Genomic DNA, 20,165 nt, shown 5'->3' with positions numbered 1-20,165 from the left:
TGCTCCCCTACATTCAAAGTGGAGCTTCACTTTCTCTGGCTGCAGCTACGTCAAATTATTTATCTGGTTTTTATTTTAAACGTGGTTTGCTTTTTCAAGCATGAGGATTTGGGGGAGCAGTAATGCTTCTATTAGAAGAGTTACCTTTGAGGCTGCATTTAAGCATAGGGGGAACTAAGTAGTAGTCACTGGCTGCAGACCTCCAGCTCTGGGTGAGGGAGGAGAGGAGGAGTGGATGTGTGGGCAGCATGCACAGGCTGTCTCCTCCTTCTGAGGAAGCTGCTGTTGTGGCTGCCGGAGGAAGCTTTGGGGCTTGTAGGGGACGGCTTTGGCACCCACATGGCTCCCATCAATGGTAGCAGCACCAGGAATAGGACCCATATTCCCAGTGCTCTCTTTCCCCAGGGAGTGCAGGAGAGCAAGTAGGAGTGGCTCTCTGGGGAGGCAGAATTGTTTCCAGGGCTTGTGGAAGGGAGGAGATAGAGGTAGAGAGTTGCACAGAGGCAGGGGAGGCTCGCTCCCTCCCTATGCATGAGAGGTGCAGAAGCTCTGCACCCCCTTCTTCCCCAATGTATCAGTCCTTCACTAATTTTCCTCCTCCACCTAAAACTTTTTGGTACTTCCCTGCCCTCCTCCTCATTTTGTCTCCACAGCCTATTGAAATCTTCCCTGCCTCCTCCTGAAACTTGCTCTGCCATTGCTGAACTGCATTTTGCCACCCCACAAATGAGAACAAAATAAACTACTTTATCTCGATCATTTGGGCAGCAGAATGCAATTTGCTTGTGTTGCTGCAGATCTTTGAGCCAACTTTGGTCTGGACACTTTTATCACTTTGCAATCTAATCTGATGAATATCTGGGATCCTCTTGCATTGGAAGAAAATGGTTTTTTAAGACAAAATATTTGAAAAAGCCAGCTGTGTACTTATGCGTGCACAAACCTACAGTGATATACATGTCTTCGTATATCTCTATATGTATGTATGTACATGTATAATAAATAAAAAATACATATAACACTTTGAAAGTCCACACCTAACTTGCTAATGTCAGCTACCGCTGATAGACGGCTAAGTCAGACTCTTTTTATAGTCCATTTCTAAAATGAAACCATAAATTTTAAAGCCAGGCTTCATCATTGCAGAGAAAAAAGCTTTTCCAGCCTATTGATGAAATATAACATTTGATAGGATTTATGAGGCCCAGATTCAGGAGGATCATTTGCAGAGCACTTAAAGCTGCTTTTTCCTGCCCTTTGCCTTCCCTCCTCCCAAATACACATACCAAAAAAAGCCATTAGTAATGAAAAATTATTAAGGAAGATTTTTCTTGATTCCATACAAATGTCAATTTGAGAGAGAGAAAGAGGAAGAAAACAGTTGCAGGAGTTCTTATAGTAAAGGGGTCTAAGTAGAGCCAGGCTGATTATTAGAGAGGAATACTGACTTTTACTAATAAATAAGCAGTGTGATTATTTGCTGTAATACAGTCATTTGTAACGTGTGTGTGTGTATGTATTTTTAATAGTACCGGATGGAATTTATTTTTTTTACCACATTGAGATATTCACAAACCAGCCACATAAAGTTAAAAATAAAAATGATACCCAGCTTCTTGGTATCTTGATAAAGTTTCCTTCTGGCTTGTATTACCATAGTGATAATTTCAGAAGAAAAACATCTTCTGTAACTTGTGATCACAGTATCTGTCAAATGGTAGGAAATGAAGAAAACTGCCAGACAGTGTCAGATTTATTAACAGCTCTAAGAAGACCAAAATTAATGCATTTTCCCATCTTTCATGGGTTGAAATGTCCATGTGCTGTACTTATCTTAATGGACAAGTGAAGGAAGTAGCACTCATCAATTAAGTCTCTCATTAAGCTGACTACAGCTTAATCTGGAGCACATGCAGGAGTACTATGTGCTTAGCAGGCTGTACCTCAAAGGTGTTGCGGTTGTTGTTAGGTAGTGCTCATCCTGCAGATGCCAGGAGCAAACCAGCTTTATGCTGCCTTCAGGAATGCACAGCCAGCCAGGCAGCTGCTGCACCAGGAGCATGCAGTCCTTTAGGGCCGGGAGGGGGACAGCCATACAAACCCAGACTGTGCCAGTTGCGTGAGGGGAGTTGCTGGCCTGACTTCCATGGGAAAACTGTATTTCCACCTGTTAATAACCAGTCTTCGACCATTTGGGTTGAAAATGCCTATGTAGGAGGTGTGCTGAAGCCGAATTTTTATGAAACATGATGACAGCTGTTTTGGGGGGGCCTGGAGGGAGAAGAAAAGGGGTTGTTTTGTCTGTGTAAAAAGTAAAAAGAAGCAGCCTGTGATTCTTTTAATAAGAAGCTGTAGTCTTTCCATACGCTGGAACGGGGGCTTTATATTTAGGAAGGGAACACAGCCTAGACTTATACCAGACTGTGCCTTTTACCACCCCTTGAACGTTGACAATTTGACTAAGTTATAAGATTTAAAGTACTTCCCACACACATGATAGAAACTTGGCTGCTGACTTCACCAAAAGTGCTCGTCCTGAACTGCCAGAGCCTAGACATGCTTTTCCAGTAGTAGGTTCTCCTGGCTGCAGGGACCAGAGGTTCCTGGTGCGGGAGTGAGGGATGGGGTGAATGGGGCATGATCAGTGCCCACTTGCCCTTACCCCCCACCTTCCAGGGAGGGAAAGGGTGAGCTGATTTGAATGCAAAATCCTAAGAAATGCCATGGTGGGGTGGGGCAAGAATAGGAACAGAGAAGAGACACAATTGCTGGAGCAGCTAGAGGATGGGGAGAATAAAGGAGGGGTGCTGGGTCAGGGCAGAGTTGCGGACCATAAGCGCGTGCTTCAGAGTAGAGAGAAGTTTACCAATACTGCAAGTTTAATGCACTGTTAGTGTGTTAGACATGAGCCCGCTCATTTGAACCAGTGCAGAAAGGAAGAAGTGCTGTTGGGTGTTCCACGGCACCTGCAGCCTCATCATTACGGGTAGGCTGCTTTGTGAAATGCTTCTGGGAGATGGGTCTCGAGGGGTGCTGGAAGGAGAGACGCTGACCTAGGCGCATCAGAGGAGGTGTTTCTATACTAGAGCAGCCTGTGGGACAGGGATGTGCTTGTATGGGAAGTCAACAAATGGGTGGAGGAATTGGCATCCTTGGGTGAAAGGTGCGAAGGGAAAGACTTCCTAACATCAGGATGAGAACAGGGAATGAAAGGAGCAAGACAAAAACAGATGTGAAAGGATTTGTAAGGCGTGTCTCTAAACATGGCAGTTGAAACCATATGAGAGTCATTCTGTAGAGTCAGAGTCTGAACCAGAACACTTGCTTTAGTGTTTCTGGGATTTCCCAGCCAAATGCAGAGAGATAGGCTTGCTCTTCCTCTTCCAGGTGAGATATGCGAGGAAATGATTGTGTGTAGTTTGAAGATTCCATTACTTCGTTTCTTCCATTTTAATTTAACATTTTTCAAAACAATTACTGAAAAGGAGTACTGCTTACCTTCAATGTTAATCACCTGAAATTCATCCCTGACTTCTCCAAGTGGAAAAGTGGGAGTAACTTCAGAGGTGTAGTGGAGCTGCGGCCATAAGAAGAAGGAGCTAGAAAAGCTGTGCATGTCTGGAAGTCCAGGAGCTTCCACTGCCTGCATAATAAAAAGTAATAAAGTTACACTGCTAACTTTGGGCCCCTGAGTTCAGAAATATTTCTCTGAAATGCAGTTCGGCTTATAAAGTGTTTAATTCTGTTGATGTGGAGCTTGTGATGAAAGCTAGTTGAAGGAATGTGCACTCTCCAGTCTTCGTGAATAGGAACAAAACAACTGTGCTCTGAGGAGCCCAGCTGCGCGGGGGAGAGGTGCCTGAGGAGGGAGGCTGCTGGAAGGGTAGGCAGGGTGGCCTTGAAGGCAGTAGAACTTTGCAAAATCCATCAGCCGCTTCAGCATCTGGCAGGGTTTCTGTTGAGCAATAACCACAAGCTAAATTTGCCATATATAATTCCTGAGAGAAGCTAGTGGTAACTGATGTTTTGACTTTTGAGCGTGTTCCTGTGAAACTGCTCAGATCTCAGTTGTAGTTTGGAAATACTGCCCTATCAGAGAACTAAAATGAATTTACCTTCAGGGTTGTCCCCATGGTAAGATTGTCATAAAATTTTTACCCCCTTGCACTACTACAGTGTAGAAAATATTATTAAGCCTGTTTCTCTTGCACATCTGTTAAATGCTTCATGTGTCATTTTAGTATATATTCAGAATAAGTGAACTTCGGATTATTATATTGGAGTTAGCATGTTCCAAAGAGTGCGTATGGATTATACTCCCCTCTGTGAGAAGCCCCATGTGTTGTAAAAGTCATTCGAGCATGCTCAGCGGTGCTTTCATTTAGCTGTGCCTTGCACTCGCAGCTAGTAAAATACGTTAGAAATAATTTCATTTGTTGTCTTTGCTTTTCTTTAGCTTGTAGTTGGAACGTTAAATGCTTTCCTTATAAGGCTTACATGCTTCACCTTGCATGTGCCAGTGGCTTAATAAGAACATCTGCTGTCTTTCTGTGGCAAATCTGATGATTTTTCTATGCACGTATATTTAGTTGTACATATAAATAGAATCCAGGCACTGTTAGATGCGTATGAAAGTGTACGTGAGATTGAAATGGTTACATAGGAGGTTTTCTGCAGTTCCATTTATGAAGTATCAAGTTAAAAACGAAGCTGTGAAGTAGCTAGAAAATTTTTTATTTCTGCAGCCAAAGGCATATGCTTGTACAGCCTAACCTAATTAGGTCTCTGATATATTGTTCGAATGGTCAGTATTTCATGTGTTGTATCATTGTCTGCAAGTTGCTTTTTTCTTTATATTTGGGCTTTTACGCAGCGGAATGTAGGAGAGCATTGCTCCAGATGTCTGGCTCCTTTCACGAATTTTGTTGCTGTCTACAGCAAAATTTGAGTTTTAGCTCTACAGTGCAAATTCCCTTTGAATCTTTGGATGCCCTTAAACAGTGTAGTACTGGAATATGTGTAAATGTCTACAAAGTACAGTGATTGGAGTGGCTGGTTTAAGAGGAGCTATAAAACGATTCCAGCTGGAGTGCATTCTTGAGGTAAGCTCAAAATACACTCCAAATTGTCAGCACACTACTCAGGAAAAACACAAGAAACAAATCATCTTTAGTGTGCTTTGCTTCCTTTAATGCACATAAGGATAGTGTAAATGGAAGCCGGTCAATTTTCAACAGTTTGTGTAAAATCGTCCCTAGGTTTTGCTTCCATTCTTCAGCCTTTGTGAATAAATGCATCACACCGGGTTGTAGGTATACCTGTGTGTATTTCTGTGGACATATGCCGTCTATATTTCAATAAGTATTGTGTATCTGTCCATTAATATTAATATGGAACTGAGAGCTTTGGTTCTTACAATTTTTAATAAACATTGATGGTGTTAGTAGTTTATACAGAGCATTCAATATGCTCCATCAAAATGGCAGCTCTAATTAGGTTCCTTGAATTAGCTAATGGATTTTGAGAAAGATAGCTTACAAAGCTCTTACAGCTGTCCAAGATATTCCTGCCATGGCAGAAAGACAAAAGGCCGCTGGAAGCTACAGACTTTAAAGCTTTAGAAATGCAGCTGACAGTTAAAAAAGATAAATTACATTTGTATTTTTTTCCCGTAAAAGTCTTAATGCTGGATTAATGTTATCCTCATAGTGACCATTCATTAGAAACACCACAAAAAGCCAACTTCATAGTAAGGATGCGTTTTGGCTGTGAGATCTGTGCTTTTCCTTGATGCTTTGCACATGGTATAAATTAATTCTTTGGGTTTTTTTAATGTAAGCTATATCTGTAACAGGTTTACAGACACAGAGACTTTTTTTCTTTTTGTTGTTTTGAGTTGAGATTGAGATTTCTACCTCATTTCTACCTAGGCCAGGTATTATAAAAACAAACCACACAGAGGATTAGTTGCTGTCACTCTGCCAGTGGCATAGGTTTGCATGTGTGTAAGGACAAGCAGGGTATAGTCTAGTGTGAAACTTGGAGAGGTGATTTCTGGGAGAAAACGGATAGTTACTCCGGGCTTTGTAGTTTTCAACAAAACATGTTTTAGAAATGGGCAGCAGCATCTACTGTGAGCGAATTCTTAGATCCTCGATTCTTCCCTCACAGGGGAGCACAGAAATTAAGACTGCACTGAATTGTCACCTTCTCTCCCTCCTGTCTTTGCTTTGTGTGTGCTGAAGGGAATTCCTGAGGGACTCTTGAATGGCTAATTCATTGGAAGTCTGTAAAGTACTTATTATTTCAGCTTTAGCAATCAGTTTAATAAACTGTAGTGCAAAAAGCAATAGTCTGCAAGTGAAGAAAAACTAGCTGCCAGTTGCAGGCAGGTGTGATAGCCATTAAGAAATAGAGCTACATTTCCACACAAGAATTTAGCATTCAGCATTTGCTTTGTTGAATTTTTAAAGCTGCTGTAAATGGAGTTTGGAGGGCTGAAAATCTGCTCTGTGTTGATGTGACCTATCTATTGTAAATATGCCAGCTGCTTTACATCAGTAAAGTAAAATAACCCCCTCCCAAGCCATGTTGTAATACAAAGTGCCAAAAAAGGCAATTTAAGTACTTTGCCGTGTAAATCCAGAAGAAATTACCTTGGAGAGAAGGCCCTCAATTATGCCTCACACGTGACTTCTGCATGATGGATAAAAGGCATAATTGATATCATCTCCAGTGCAGAAATCAGAAACTGTTGCATTGTCTAGAGGCTACTGAAAATACCGGGAAAATATGTTTTTCATTATTTTCATTGTGTATTGTTTATAGAGTTTGGTTGTTGTCAGCAGCCGGGTCCCTGATCTCCCTGCTTTCCTAGCCCTTTGGGGACACATGCACATCTCGGATCAACAAGACAGCAGTAAACTGGTCACATGCCAGACACAGACATTGCCATTAACCAGCCTGAACTGTAAGGCATCTCTTTTTTATTATTAGTTAAAATCTGGTGATTGCCTTCCTTGATGAGCCACAGTATATTGAGCAGAAAAAAGGAAAAAAAAAGTATTTTCTTTGAAGTAAAGATGACAAGCTGGCTACAAACAAGAAAATGTCCCCTTTTTTTCTTTCCTTCCTACTTGATTGCAAATAACCTGTTTCCATTAGAGTAGCACATCCTATATCTGCTGTTAGGGTGAAGTTAAACCTCAGTGTGCCAATTTTGTTTCCATAAAGCAACAAATTAGGCTATACGTCCCATTATTTCTGGCCAGCTGTAGTCGACTATAAGTTGTAATGGAGATGAGAAGTGGCCTGGATTGAAAAGATGACGCTCACCTGAATGTTTAGGCCATCTGCCATGACAAACAGGAAAAGGTGTTGTATGTCACGTGAAAGGAGGGAAACATAAAAGGATGCTTTATGTCAAGCCGCTGAGAGATACTTTATAAACAGTTTGGAGAAACTGCAAGTGATACAAATCTTTTGATCTCAATCTTCAAATCATTCTTTTGAGGCTTCTGTAAACATATTATGAGCTATTTAGGGAAAGAAAAGTTTAATGACACTGCTAATTCATATCATGCAAGGTTCCCTTTCCTTCTTTCTTCCTAATGAGTCTGTAGGAACCTAAGAATATCATCTTCTCTCTTTCCACTAAGCTCCTGATGTCAAGAGGTCAGTAGTGATGTTACAGGGTCAATAGGACTCAATTTACATCCAGACAAATGGCAGTCATGTGCTGCCCTAGGAGTCTTTGACCTTTTGGACACAAGTGGTTGTACTGCTTTTATGTTGGCCTAAAGAATTGAAAGGTGACAGCATATGTTCCACTGAAGCACAGTTACGACTTTTTTAAATATTGTAAAGCAGATTAAGACTCAAGGGCTTTAGTATACAAGTTCAAATAAACTCAAATAAGTGTAAATAGCTTTTTCAGTGTAGTTTGTTTTCCTGCAGTTTGTTTATGATTCTTGACTTTATATGTATTTATGTACATACAGATAGAGAAACATATCCATCTAGTGCTTCCACGTCAGCCCGTCTATACAGACCATCTCAGAATAGTCCTGTCTAAATGGAACTGGGCTCAAAGTCTTCCTCCTCGTCACTTTGCACAGGTTTCCAAATCAAGCGTCCTACTGGGGCCCCTCTCCATTGATAAAGATGGTAATTGTGTATACATAGGGTATCTTCCTGCCCAAAGCAAGAAAGAAAGTGTTACAGAGACCAATAAAACCATTTGCATGGTTCCAGTAGCTAGAAAGACATCGTTCTTAAGTTGGGTCCTCAGCATGGGGTGTGTATAGCCAAAATCCAGGCTGGCTCTGGCTGAACATCAAAGATGATTCCTGAGCCTGCAAGGCAATATCGGTGATGTCAACAAGGTATTTCTGACAAGTTTTTCATTGCAATATCATTCATTTACTCAAGTGCATATGAAAACAACAAATGTTCATTTCTTCCTAAACTCTCTTTCTCTTGGTGGTTGACAAAGATGAAAGCTGAAATATTGTAGAATTATGTTCTTATCATTGATTTTCTTTTTATCGCTTCCCACCATTCTTTTTATTCCCTCTTACTATTGATGTTGCAGAAATATCTTCATAAGCAGTGTAATACTTCAGGGTAGAAAGACAAGGGCTGGCACTGAGAATAACGTACTCAAATACTTATTTGTTATAACTTCAAAATGAAAGTTTTATCCAAAGTGAAAGATACTTTTACATGCTCTGTTGGACTCTCTTAGACTGTATATCTTTGCAGACCACTATGTTCCTTTCAGTATATAAAATCAGCTTTGTTTTATAGCAGATTGTGAATGGGAGATTGTCCATTCTCCTGAGTCTGTGAATCACGTTTTGTCTTGGATTTCTTTGTTAATGGAAAATTCACTAAAAGAATAAGTTTTCTTTTTTTTTTAACTTGGAAGCACCAGTTGTTTGTTTAGAGGCTGACAGTCAGCTGGGTGAAATCAGAGTTTGAAAGAAGTGGCTGGCAAAAAAGCCCTGTGCAATATTAATGTGTTTAGGAAAACCACTGGAAACAAAATGTTTATTACCTCTTTAAATGTATGTTTATATACAGCTTTAAGTGGTTCATCTTACTCTGTACGTGCAACACTTGTTTTTAATTTCGTATTATCTAGAGAGCTGCAATAAGAAGTCACTAATTTAAAAACTGACATTTTTAACCTGAATGATTGAAATCCAGATTAGCAACTCAGAGGAAGAACAGAGGGGAGATTTTACTGTGCAAAACCTGAGCCATATGTATCAAATACTGATGATGATGTTTTGATTCTTTGAAAAAAATAACTTGTCTGTCATATTGGGTATATAATGTTATTGCTATGGTGCTTGTTCATCTATCTCTTCAGAGATGATGGAATGAAATTTCACTGTCATATTTTATATAATGTTAGAGATAGCTTGAAGCTAAGTCTGTGCCAAATTATGGTTTCCTTCTTGTTTTGGGATGCCTATTCCAACTGTATCGGTTGGGTGGCTGTTTCGTCGCAGGTCCCTTTACAGTCGCAGTAGGCAAGGTGGAACCTGTATAGTGCCTCTGACAGATTCAGGCACAGGGCAGAAGATGGTGATTTCTGGTGGTTGTTTATCTAGTTGGTAGTACAGCCCCATCAGCATGGGTTAGAATGATCACTCAGACTTTTTTTTATCTTCTCCCAGGCCAGAAAAAAGCTTTGGTTTGTAAGGATTGTACCTAGCAAAACTACAGAATAGCTGACAGGAATGTGCTTTTTATCCGCTTTTGAATGTTCATGTAAGACTGTTTATTTTTTCTGTTTCAAAAAAAAAAATCCTTGCAGTGTGTGTAGCTTATTCGAAGAACTGTTGAACTTCTCTTGAGGTTGTCTGTGGCTTGGGATTTTGGACAGATTTTGTTACTGTTGTTTGAAATCAGCATCTGAGTCTTCACTAAACTCTTTGTAAAGTTTCTCAGAGATTTTTCCCCCTACCTAGACAGTATTTAAAAACTTCTCCAAAAAGCTTCAGGTTCTATGCTAGTATCAGCTGCTGCTGAATCAGTCTCCTTACATGTAGCGCAATTTTAGGAAATCATTCTGAAATCAATTGCAAGATGCAGAGTGGACGGTTCTCTTACAGTCTTGTCGTGACAATGAAGAAGTCCATGGGTAGATTATATGTTAGAGCCTGGGAACACATGGTGGTGGAGGGGAATGGCAAATGTGTGGTTGCACGGTTCTCTGAAGAATATACAGCACAGGGAGCCATGTCAGGGAAGTGTGTTGTGCACAAAATTGTAGATATGATGAAGGACTGTAATATTTATATCTCCTCAAGGAGGGAGCACTACATTAAATGTAAAGCTACTGTAATAGAAATCTGTCTGCTGTACTTACTAGGCTTGGTGAAAAGCTTCAGTAAGTCTCCTTAATATAAATTGACTTTGATTGGAGTATTGTTTTTATATTTCTTCTGTAAGTTCAGGTTCCTTTTCAGTATAAATAGTCATGCATCCAAAACATTTGAACTGGTATTCATCTGCTGTTTCCCTGTCTGAGAACTGCTATCTGATCAAACCAATATTTTTTAATTATGTATTTATAGGCAGATGGGAGAATAGTTTACAGTCAATGTATGATCTTCTCTGCAAATCTTGGAAAATTGTGTTGGTTTTTTTTTTAATATTGCCTTATCAGTTTCTTTTTTTTTATTACTGATGACTTCATTCTGTTTGAATTCAATGCTTCAGTTTCTTTGGGGTAAACTAATAGATTATGTATGCGATATTTGCACAGTGCTGATTGAATTCATCTGGTGAGTTTGAATGTGGTTCATATATTCACATAATTGTCAGGAGCCAACTTGAAATTCAGAACTGTTTCATGAGCATTGCACAGGGCATCATGTTCATCTCGCATTACTCAGGACTGGGTAAAACTTTCATGGTAAGCTAGAATGCAGCTCTTTCAAAAGCCTGTCTTTTACGTTTGTGCCTATAAACAGTGATGGAGAGAAAAAAGAAAAAAAAAAACTGAAAACATTTCCTGAAAAAATTAAGCTGATGTATTGACCATCCTTCTTCCAACCTGCTCTCCCCACCTTTCTAACAAATTCTGAACCTGCTGACCGTTTTTGACCAGACTTGACAGGTGATTCCGTGTTCAAAAGGTACGGGATCACGTAAGTTTCATGAAAATAAGCAGCCTGCTAGAGAGGCCCAGACAAATGCCCTTGCTGGAGAGAAATGCTGCAGTGTGAACTCAGTCCCGTTATCGGACACCAGAGAACCCACAGGAGAGAAGCAAAGGAAATCAGACTTCACGGAGCTGCTTGTTTCCACAGAGATTATGCTTGTGTTTTCACACTAATCCAGATGGATAACTTTCCATGTGCTGCTATCTTTCATTCAAATGTTCCTACTCATTCTCATGGTTAGGGTTTGTACTTTAATATGGCATAGCAGAGGTTTGCCAAAGAAAAAACTGTCAGGCCATCTTTTAATATATTTAATCAGCTTGATCTCTGCAGCACCTACTTCCACTTGCTGGCTAGATGGGTTTAAGCAGAAAGAAGTTCACCGGCAGGAGATTTGCAGTAAATGGAGCACAGACTGCTGTTACTGCCTCTTACAATATATCAGTCTCAGATTTCATTTTAAAAAGGAAAAAAAAAAAAAACAAAACCCAAAACTGTATGGTATTTTCAGATTACCTCTTACCTGGAGGTAGAAAGTGGGTATGTGGTGGCAGGTGCTAATACAGTTTGCAGAGAGCTGTGGGGAGCCAGATCAGCTGGAATCGAACTAGACCCATTGCCTGTATTTCAGTGTTTGTCTCTTAGCTAGTGCTGCTTTGCGTAATGATGTTGGCAGAGCAACAGGGACAATACTTTGGGCCTTATGTGTATGTTAGCAGCCCTAGTTAAAAGCTTTACTGGTACTCACAAGTAAAGTCAGAGGATTTCACAGGTATTGTATAGCTCGTGAGCCGTGGACCAAGCTTCACTGTTCTAAGTGATAGCCCCCATTAGCTAGTCCTCAATTCCAGTGCTTTGCAAACTGGAAATGGTTCTCCACTATTTGACAAGAATTCATGCAAGGAAGAGAGGCATTTATCTGTGGAAGGAATCAAGGGGAAAAGGGAAGGTACTTTTTTTTTTTTTTCTCAGTAGTCCACAGAGTTTGTGCAAGCTTTCTGCATTGTCTTGGCAGATCATGGGAAAAAATTCATATGCTCTGGAAGAGTTCAGTAAGTCAGCCAGAGAAGCTTGAAACCTCCGGGACTTTGTAGAGTAGAGGGGCACTGGATAACTTAGGATCCAGGGAAGGCAAGTAATTTAAGTGTTTGATTTTTCATGGAAACATACTGATGCTGCAAGTAAACATTTCCAATCCTGGCTGCATATTCAGTTGCATTTGCACCCTATGTGGAATTTCCCTTCACTGGTAATTAATTTCCAACCAATGTAGATTGCAGTTAGACACTAGAAACTACTTATTATTGAACTGATAGGTTTATGTCCAACCTTTTGTATGTGCTTTCCAAATTCAGTTTGCTATGCAAATCCTATAAAAGACTTCCTTAGATTCTGGCATACTCATAGTGGAGTGCAGTGTGACAAGATGCTCCACAGAGTCTGTGCTCATGTGGATAAATCTGTATCTCTATAGCCCATTGTTGGTGAGGCAGAGTTAAGGTTGCAGATTAAGAGAATATATGATGATGTGCTGCAATAACAATGGTTGGAGTTTAGGAGTGGCCACAAATAAATTCTATGATATTCCCCGTGAATGCCAGTAAATGCCACTGAACCATATAGTTAGTATTCACACCAGTGCTGACAAGAGCAGGGCTGGACATAGTGGCAGGAAACTTTCTAATTTATTCATTTTAAATGTGGCTGTGTTGTTTTTAACTCTTAGGCATTTTCAGAATTTTTTTTTAATCCTTCCAGGTATAGCTTGAGCTTCCACAGTTGTACAATTCCAGTGGTATGGTTTTGGAAGGCTCACCAGGGTCAAAAACTGCAGGCAGGCATGTGTTCAACTTGATAAACTAAGCAACTCCACTAGCTTTATCCACAGCAGTTTGCAGTGTATGTGGTTCTGCATACAAGTGAGTCTTTGTGGTTTACTAAGTGGATTACTGTTTAATTACCACTTTAAAAAAATGGTGTCAAGATTTGATAGTGTGCTTTCCCATCTCTCTTGCCTCCCCTGTATTTTCATGGCTGATGTTATAGTTCTTTGTGTAATTGGGAAGGAGGTTGGTTTTTATGAGATAAAACTTCTTTCTGTGCTTCTCTGTGAATATAGTTTATTCTTTACCTTGAACAAATGTAATTTTAGGGAAATTCCACATTCAGCGTGGGAGCAAAAGGAAATATTTTTTTGGCAGCTTATCATCATCATCATCATCATCATCATTATTATTAAAATATGATAGCCATTTATAGCTGCTTGTAGGAATGTTAAAAGTTTCCTCGTGCTCCCCCATCTGTCTGCATCCATCTGTTGTCTCTTGTCTTGTACTGGAATTGTTAAGTTCTTTGGACAGGGACAACGTTTTTTAAAAATGGGGATCAAGTTCACAATTAGCAGCTTTATTAATACAAGAAAGCAAAAATAAGGGTGATATGGGCCAGTGGGCACTATGCAAGTCAGGAGAATCAAATGTTCATAATCCGTTTGTGTCAGGTGTGACAGTTCTCTGTGTGTGCTCATATGGGTACCTGGTAAGTGTTAGATATGCGTGTACATATGAGTTTTATTTAGCATTTTTTATTTTTCTCAGTGGCTGCGCGGGTGGTGGGAACGCTGATCGTATCCAGAAGTTACGGAAGGAATACCATCAGGCCAGGCGAGAAGGCTTACCTTTCTATGAGGACGACGAAGGAAGAACACAGCCGTCTGATTACGACCAGCGCTGGGTAGGTCCACAATGTGATCCAAAGTGCTTTTGCAGCATTTAGGGTTAGCAGAAGGCACTGATTTGTTTGGTTTTTCCAGAAATTCTGTGTCAGCGTACCATGAATTTGGGGCATTTGTAGAAATGGAGAAATCCTTAATGCCAGCCCACCAAAGGAAACATTAATAACATGAAAACTTGGCTAAAAATAACTTGACTGTTCACTGTGTTTCATTTAGGCCCAGGTTTCCTCTCTTTAGGCCCAAGAAAGGCAGTCATTGCCAAACTTTGTCACATGTTGTAGCATCAAGGCTTTTCAGCAGGATTTATGCTACTCTGGCAGTTCATCCAGTGATTCCCTGGGTTAACAAGAGTGTTAGAAGAGCAGACTCTCACTGTGCTTAGCTGCAAAGTGGGAGGGAGGAAACAGAGGCTTGTCTGCTCCCGCCCTTCCTTCTGCACACTGGACGGTAGCAATCTGGCCACAATACATTCTCAGTAACTTCTGTAAAGTGAAAACCGGAATAATTTGCTCCTCTCCCATCAAAAGATCTTAAAATATTCTACCAACGCTATACAACTGTTACAGACATGCTGTATTCCCTGTTTTACGTCTAGGAGTCACACTACACAGAGTCGTATTACCTACGCCACTACCAAAGACTAACCTGTGGTAGAATCAGAGATTAAATCAAGAGTGCCAGATTTTTTAATGTGTTAAATAAATGCAACAGCTATAGTCTATGGGATCACAACTGTGGTACTCAAGAGCTCCACCTGAGCAGTTTGAGTTGGACTCTGTCTCTTTAGAAGTAATTATAATCAACCAGCATTCAAATTTGAACTTTTAGTTTAAAAAGAGACAGAATTATGTTAAAATCTTAAGAATCTAAATACACTTGAAGTTTGAACTAACATTGTTGGTTTTAAAGTCCTCCAAACTATCAGTGTGAATGCTGAAGTGAAATCTTCAATGATTGGGGTTGTAGTCCAAAAAAAGTCCTATGTGAGACTAGATGTTATTGCAATCACAGAGAGGTAGAATTAAAAGGGGTGTTTTTACATAAATTATCATATATATTTGTTCATTAACCCCCAAAATGTTGTTGTATATATTATTCTGATTCAATTACCAAAGGTGTCACCTTCAGCAAAATAATTCTTTCCTTAAAGCAGTTAACTTTAATCTACTGCCTTAAATTTTGTGACCCAAATTTGGTGAATCTATGTAGCTGCCATTCTTCTTCCAAATAGTTTTTGTAAACTAAAATGAGAATATGCATCAAATGTGTCTTTCTGTTGAAATTGTATGGCATAAGTGTCCTGACAGAGGCCCCAGACTGGGCCAGCGGTACCTCTTCAGCAGCCTGAGGATTTCTACTTCTTATCTGAAACTGATAAAGCTTTATTAATCCTCAGAGGAGGTTGAGATTTATGGTCTGGTGTAGTTTCCCAAGATTCACAAAGGTTTCTTCTAGGTAATCCTTTCTAAGCCTTTCCTATTAGGTATAATGCCCAAAGATTACTGATTTCCAAAGCTTTGCTTTTCCTGTGAGGCAAGTTGTCCTTAATCAGAGCACCTGAAAGGGAGCTTTAAGTATCTCAATCTTGAGCTGATTAATAATAGCATTGTTTCTTTTTGTACTTCCAATGCAGAATATTTTTAAATGTTTTTGTTGTGAGGAATGGCAGTCTTCTCAAAAATCAGAGTTTACCTTAAGGGCTTTAATATGCTGAAGTTTGTTGCTGCAACAGCTCCTCTTGCTGAAGTGGTTCACAAATTTCAAAGACTTCTGGTCTCTTCACTGCAACAATATCATCCATTGATCCATCCAGCCTTGCTTTCATTAGGCACTGTCTTTCAGTCTGGAAAATACTGTGGCCACAGCTTGCTCTCATTCAACTCCTGGCTGAAATTTCTACTCTTGCATGTAGTTTTACCCTTAAAATACATATGTTATATCAATCCATTCAGACAGAAAAGAAGGAACAAAAATAGAATCAAAATATTAAAAAGAAAACAAATGTCTCAAAGCGTCTTGCCAGGAGAGTCCTCAAGATACTTTTTAAGCAATATCATCTTTCCCACCTCGGGCTGCTGACCCTCAGCAGTACTGTGGTAACACAGATTGAAAAACAGCTGATTTTTTTCCACCTTTACTCATCAGTGAAGAGACATGCTGATGACTAATTGCATAATTATAAATAAATAAAAACTTACTCTAATCTTCAGGATGTCAGGTCTTTCTTTGAAGAGTCGACAGACAGCTGAGGAGGAGGAAAACCTTCTGGTGTAAGTTTTCTTCCTTCCCACAGGAGGTTATGGCACCAGAGAAGCTGCAGCTGGAAAGGAGATGCTGGATCTCCCTATGTATTTTTAATACTCAATTAGTTCTTTCTATGCTTTTGTCAGTCCGCTGTTTTACCTAAGCCAGCTTTCCTATAAGATGTCTTTCTAATGTACAGCAGCTGCTGTAATCACTTCCCACCATCTCATGAAACATGTAGATAAGTTGGGAAATAACAGAGGATAATCTGAGAAGACACTATCCTGTCGCAAATCAACAGTCTCAGAAATGGACCGTGGGTCTTGTCCTCCAAAAAAGTATCTGAGAACTCATGAGGCAAATTTCTATCTGATAAAGCTGACATTGACATGTGGCCTTTAGCTGAGACTGTAATAGGACAGAATTTCTAATAGAAGGGGTATTTCTAACAATCTACTTTTTTTAAAGTGGGATAAATCAAGTTAAAGTGCAGAGCCGGCTAAAAAGCTAGTATTGTAAGGGAAAATGATCTCATGACAGGCAATTGGGATCCATAAATGTTTTTAAAATAAGGTCAAAAATTCACTTTAAATAGGCCTGCTATTCTCTCATCATCCATTCCTCCCCCCTGCATCCATTTTCAAATTCTCCTCTGTTCTTCTCATCTGTTGCTGGGTGAATTTTTTTCTCTCTTGCGCCTTCATTCTCCTCTCCCTTCCCCACAGTCTGTTCTTTTTCTTTTTGCAAGTAGCTGAATAATTCAGTTTACTGTGTCTCCATAAACAGACACATGTATATAGCACCGTTTGTGCTATAGAGCCAGATCCTGTGAAATTCTTCTCCAGTTCCTTTGTGGTTTCGTTTGTTGTTGAGTTTTGCACCCTTTAGAATCGTCCCCACCCCTGCCACCCCCCCTTTCAGGTTTATAACTAGGATAAATGATAAGCCAAATTCTCTACAGTGGATCACAAGGCTTAAAGTAAACCTCAGCTAGTTAACCAAAGGGCAGGCTGATGGTAAGCGTAAATACTGTCTAGGAAAATGAGTGCCTGTTGTCAGTATAATGTGAGATTACCCTAAAATTTTCTGACAGCTAGGGTATATTGGGAAGTATCAGCTCAAGACAGAGTTTAGGCATGTGCGTACATACTCTTGTCTTAGTGGCTCATGAACATATCTGATACAAACCTAATCCAGGTCTACAGAAAGAGGTATAATATGTTTATGTAGTATTATATACTGCAGTATCAGTCAGACCCTGAGAGAACTACATAAGCAATAAGCTGCAAGAACTTAGTCTCCCTAGGAGTTGGAGGGTGTTTTCATGGGGCACTCTTTTTCAGGGCTTTAGAGTCACAGACTAATAGCAGATCATGAGAAACAGCGAAGGATCTGTCAAGACAAAGCCATGAAGTTAGCATCTGCACTTGTATTTAAGGGCATTTAAATAATGAGGAATTAATCATCTATTTGAGGATTTACTTGGATTGTCTTACAGACTTTGTACAAATCCAGTTACTTAAAACATCAGTTCTTTCCTTCAGGATGGCAGTAAATCCTTGAAACTTTATCTTTTTAATGTACGTTCAAGGACTGCATGTAACACCAGCCACACTGCAAATAGTTCTTCACCTGTTAGTGACCACATCAGCTTCACTGTACCAAACCTTAGGTTAAGTGGTTCTAAAAGCCATTTCCATATTTGCAGATCAGATTTGCAACCTGATAAATAACCTAAAGATATAAAAAAACCTGTCTCTGGATACTAGCTGTGAACATTTCGATTGAAACAAATCTGTAATGTACTGAGTTTTGTCAGTTCCCAGTTGAGAGCATGAAAGGAGAATCATGCCTGTCTGTGTTAAAGGCTAAGTACTTTATTGTGTGCCTGGCAGGGATCCAAGCCTAAAAATCAACCAGAACAAAAAAAGGAGCATTAAGAACTGCATTATTTTTCCATAATGTGTCAAAGGGTTCTACGCTTGCTTCAGGGTGAATAAGGAGCTGTTTGTACTTCTCATGATCAATTAATTCCAGGTTCAGGATGTTGCATTTCAAATAGGTTAGGTTCCCAAAACGCACAGACGTTTGTGTTGGACCATGGTTAGAAACCAAAATTCCAACTTCTAGAATAATAACATTCCTGTCTTCTAGCGCAATGGGAGAAGCTGACAATTTTATGTACTATGTGAAACCATATAGCAGAAACTGCTGTGGATTCCAGACTTTCTGAGCCCACAGACTATTAGTAGAAAACGTTGAATATTTTTTTTTAAAAAGACAATAACTTACTTAAAGTATAGCTGCTTTGCAAACCATGGATCGGAAGTATTTGTGTATATGTGATTAAAATATTAAGAGAGTATGTAAAACATTTTATTAGGATGTATGATTAACTTACCAATCAAGAACTTTTTATTGTCACTACTTATCTCTGTATAATGAAGGTTTCAGATCAGGGTGTATTCTAGAGAGCTGTTCAAACTAAGCAGAGGGATTTTGAAATTTACAAGGCTGGCTTTTGGGGGTAGGTTTGGGGGGAAATTGTTTTTGAGAAATCCCTGCCAAACCCCATGTGAAAAATAAATTATTCCAAATGGCACATGCAAGGAGAGCCAAATTCAATTCCATTAATACTAGTAATAAAGAGTGACTCTTATAACTTATTTGGAGTCATTCCTACTTACACAAAGGTTGAATTTGGCATAGATTATCTGAACCAGAGGGGAGTCTGAAATGTTCATGTCTTCATGCTAACACTATGTACACACTCTTGTTTACCAAGGGAAATGGTTCTGGTGCCATATGTCGTCTTATCAAAGCCCACTGGTACTGTTTATACCCTACAATATTAAGTGAATTCCAGAAATACATGATGCCATCTATTCCACAAGGTACCTCATCACACAGCTGCTTTTTGTTGTATTTCAGTGCAGGGGGTTGATTCCGAGGAGGACAAACACTAAGCATTTCTCATACTTCATACAAGTAGTTGAAGGAAATCAGACAAAAACATGCGGTGCTGCCAGGCTGTGGCCATCCTTGCAGGATCGCAGCACTGAGAGGTTCCACATTAACACATGTACCAGCGGTCGTGTCCCTTGCAGTTAGGAGAGGTTCTTCTGATGTTGCCCGAACGGAGAACTGGAGTGGGGCATCACGGGGATCATGACAGCTGCCACAGATTATGTTGATATGATATGAAGGGCCCTAGAGGTTTTCTCTTGTATGTATTTTTCCTAACTTGCCAATATGTTTAGGGAGGTAAGAAACAAACCTCTAATTGGTAATAACATTGATGAGGGGGGTTCATGAACAGGTAATCCATGCTATGTAGTACGCTGAACAGTTACTGCATTCGTGCACATAGACAGGCCATAGCTCTGCAGCTTTTATCCTTCGGGGCACAGTTGAATGGGCACAGAAATAGCTTTTTCAGAGCTAGGCTGTAATCTGGCTTCACTGCAGTTCTGAGTAGCATGGTAGCTGGGTCTTTGCAGTTTGCTTTGGTTTTGGCAAGCTTCTGCCAGTATAGCCTTTAACAGTTTTCTACTTGTTGATCACTCCATAGACAGGTGACTGTGAGGCCACTTTCCCTGAGCATGTGTGCACACTCTGTCATGTGGGGAAGGTGGAAGAGGATTGAGATTTTAACACCGAGCCTTCGCATGTGGGGTTGCTAAAGCTAATACTTCGCACTTTGAACCTTCCCTTACCCTCAGTGATACGTACTTTGTCGTGACAGCTTGGTCCCGACCCCTAGCAAGTCAGTGCCCCACATACCATAGAATCAAATACAGCTGCTCATGGGTCTGACTACAAGGGGAGGGGAAAGTAGATCTCCTTTTAAAATTGACCTCCTCTTCCTCAGTCCATTAGTAAGAGGCCTGCTTCAACTTCTGGAAAGGGGCCCCAGTTGCAACAATGCTCATTTTTTAATCACAAGACAAGTCTGTAATGCCATTGAAATTCATGTCTGAAGCTAAGCATGTGCTTAGGTATTTATT

The 20,165-nt window shown here is 40.0% G+C and overlaps 1 protein-coding gene across 1 annotated transcript in view; it reads left to right on the top strand.

The window, feature by feature from the left end:
- PARD3B (par-3 family cell polarity regulator beta) overlaps window positions 1-20,165 on the top strand; it is a 430,355-nt gene that overhangs the window by 368,911 nt on the left and 41,279 nt on the right. Inside the window, exon 21 of the mRNA XM_010565338.1 lies at window positions 13,778-13,913. Within this exon, the coding sequence (XP_010563640.1) occupies window positions 13,778-13,913 (136 nt within the window). The remainder of the gene's footprint in view (window positions 1-13,777; window positions 13,914-20,165) is intronic.

Source organism: Haliaeetus leucocephalus, unplaced genomic scaffold (assembly GCF_000737465.1).
Source record: "Haliaeetus leucocephalus isolate CR32 unplaced genomic scaffold, Haliaeetus_leucocephalus-4.0 Scaffold1, whole genome shotgun sequence".
Taxonomy (NCBI): domain Eukaryota; kingdom Metazoa; phylum Chordata; class Aves; order Accipitriformes; family Accipitridae; genus Haliaeetus; species Haliaeetus leucocephalus.
This window is presented reverse-complemented; position numbering and strand designations above follow the sequence as displayed.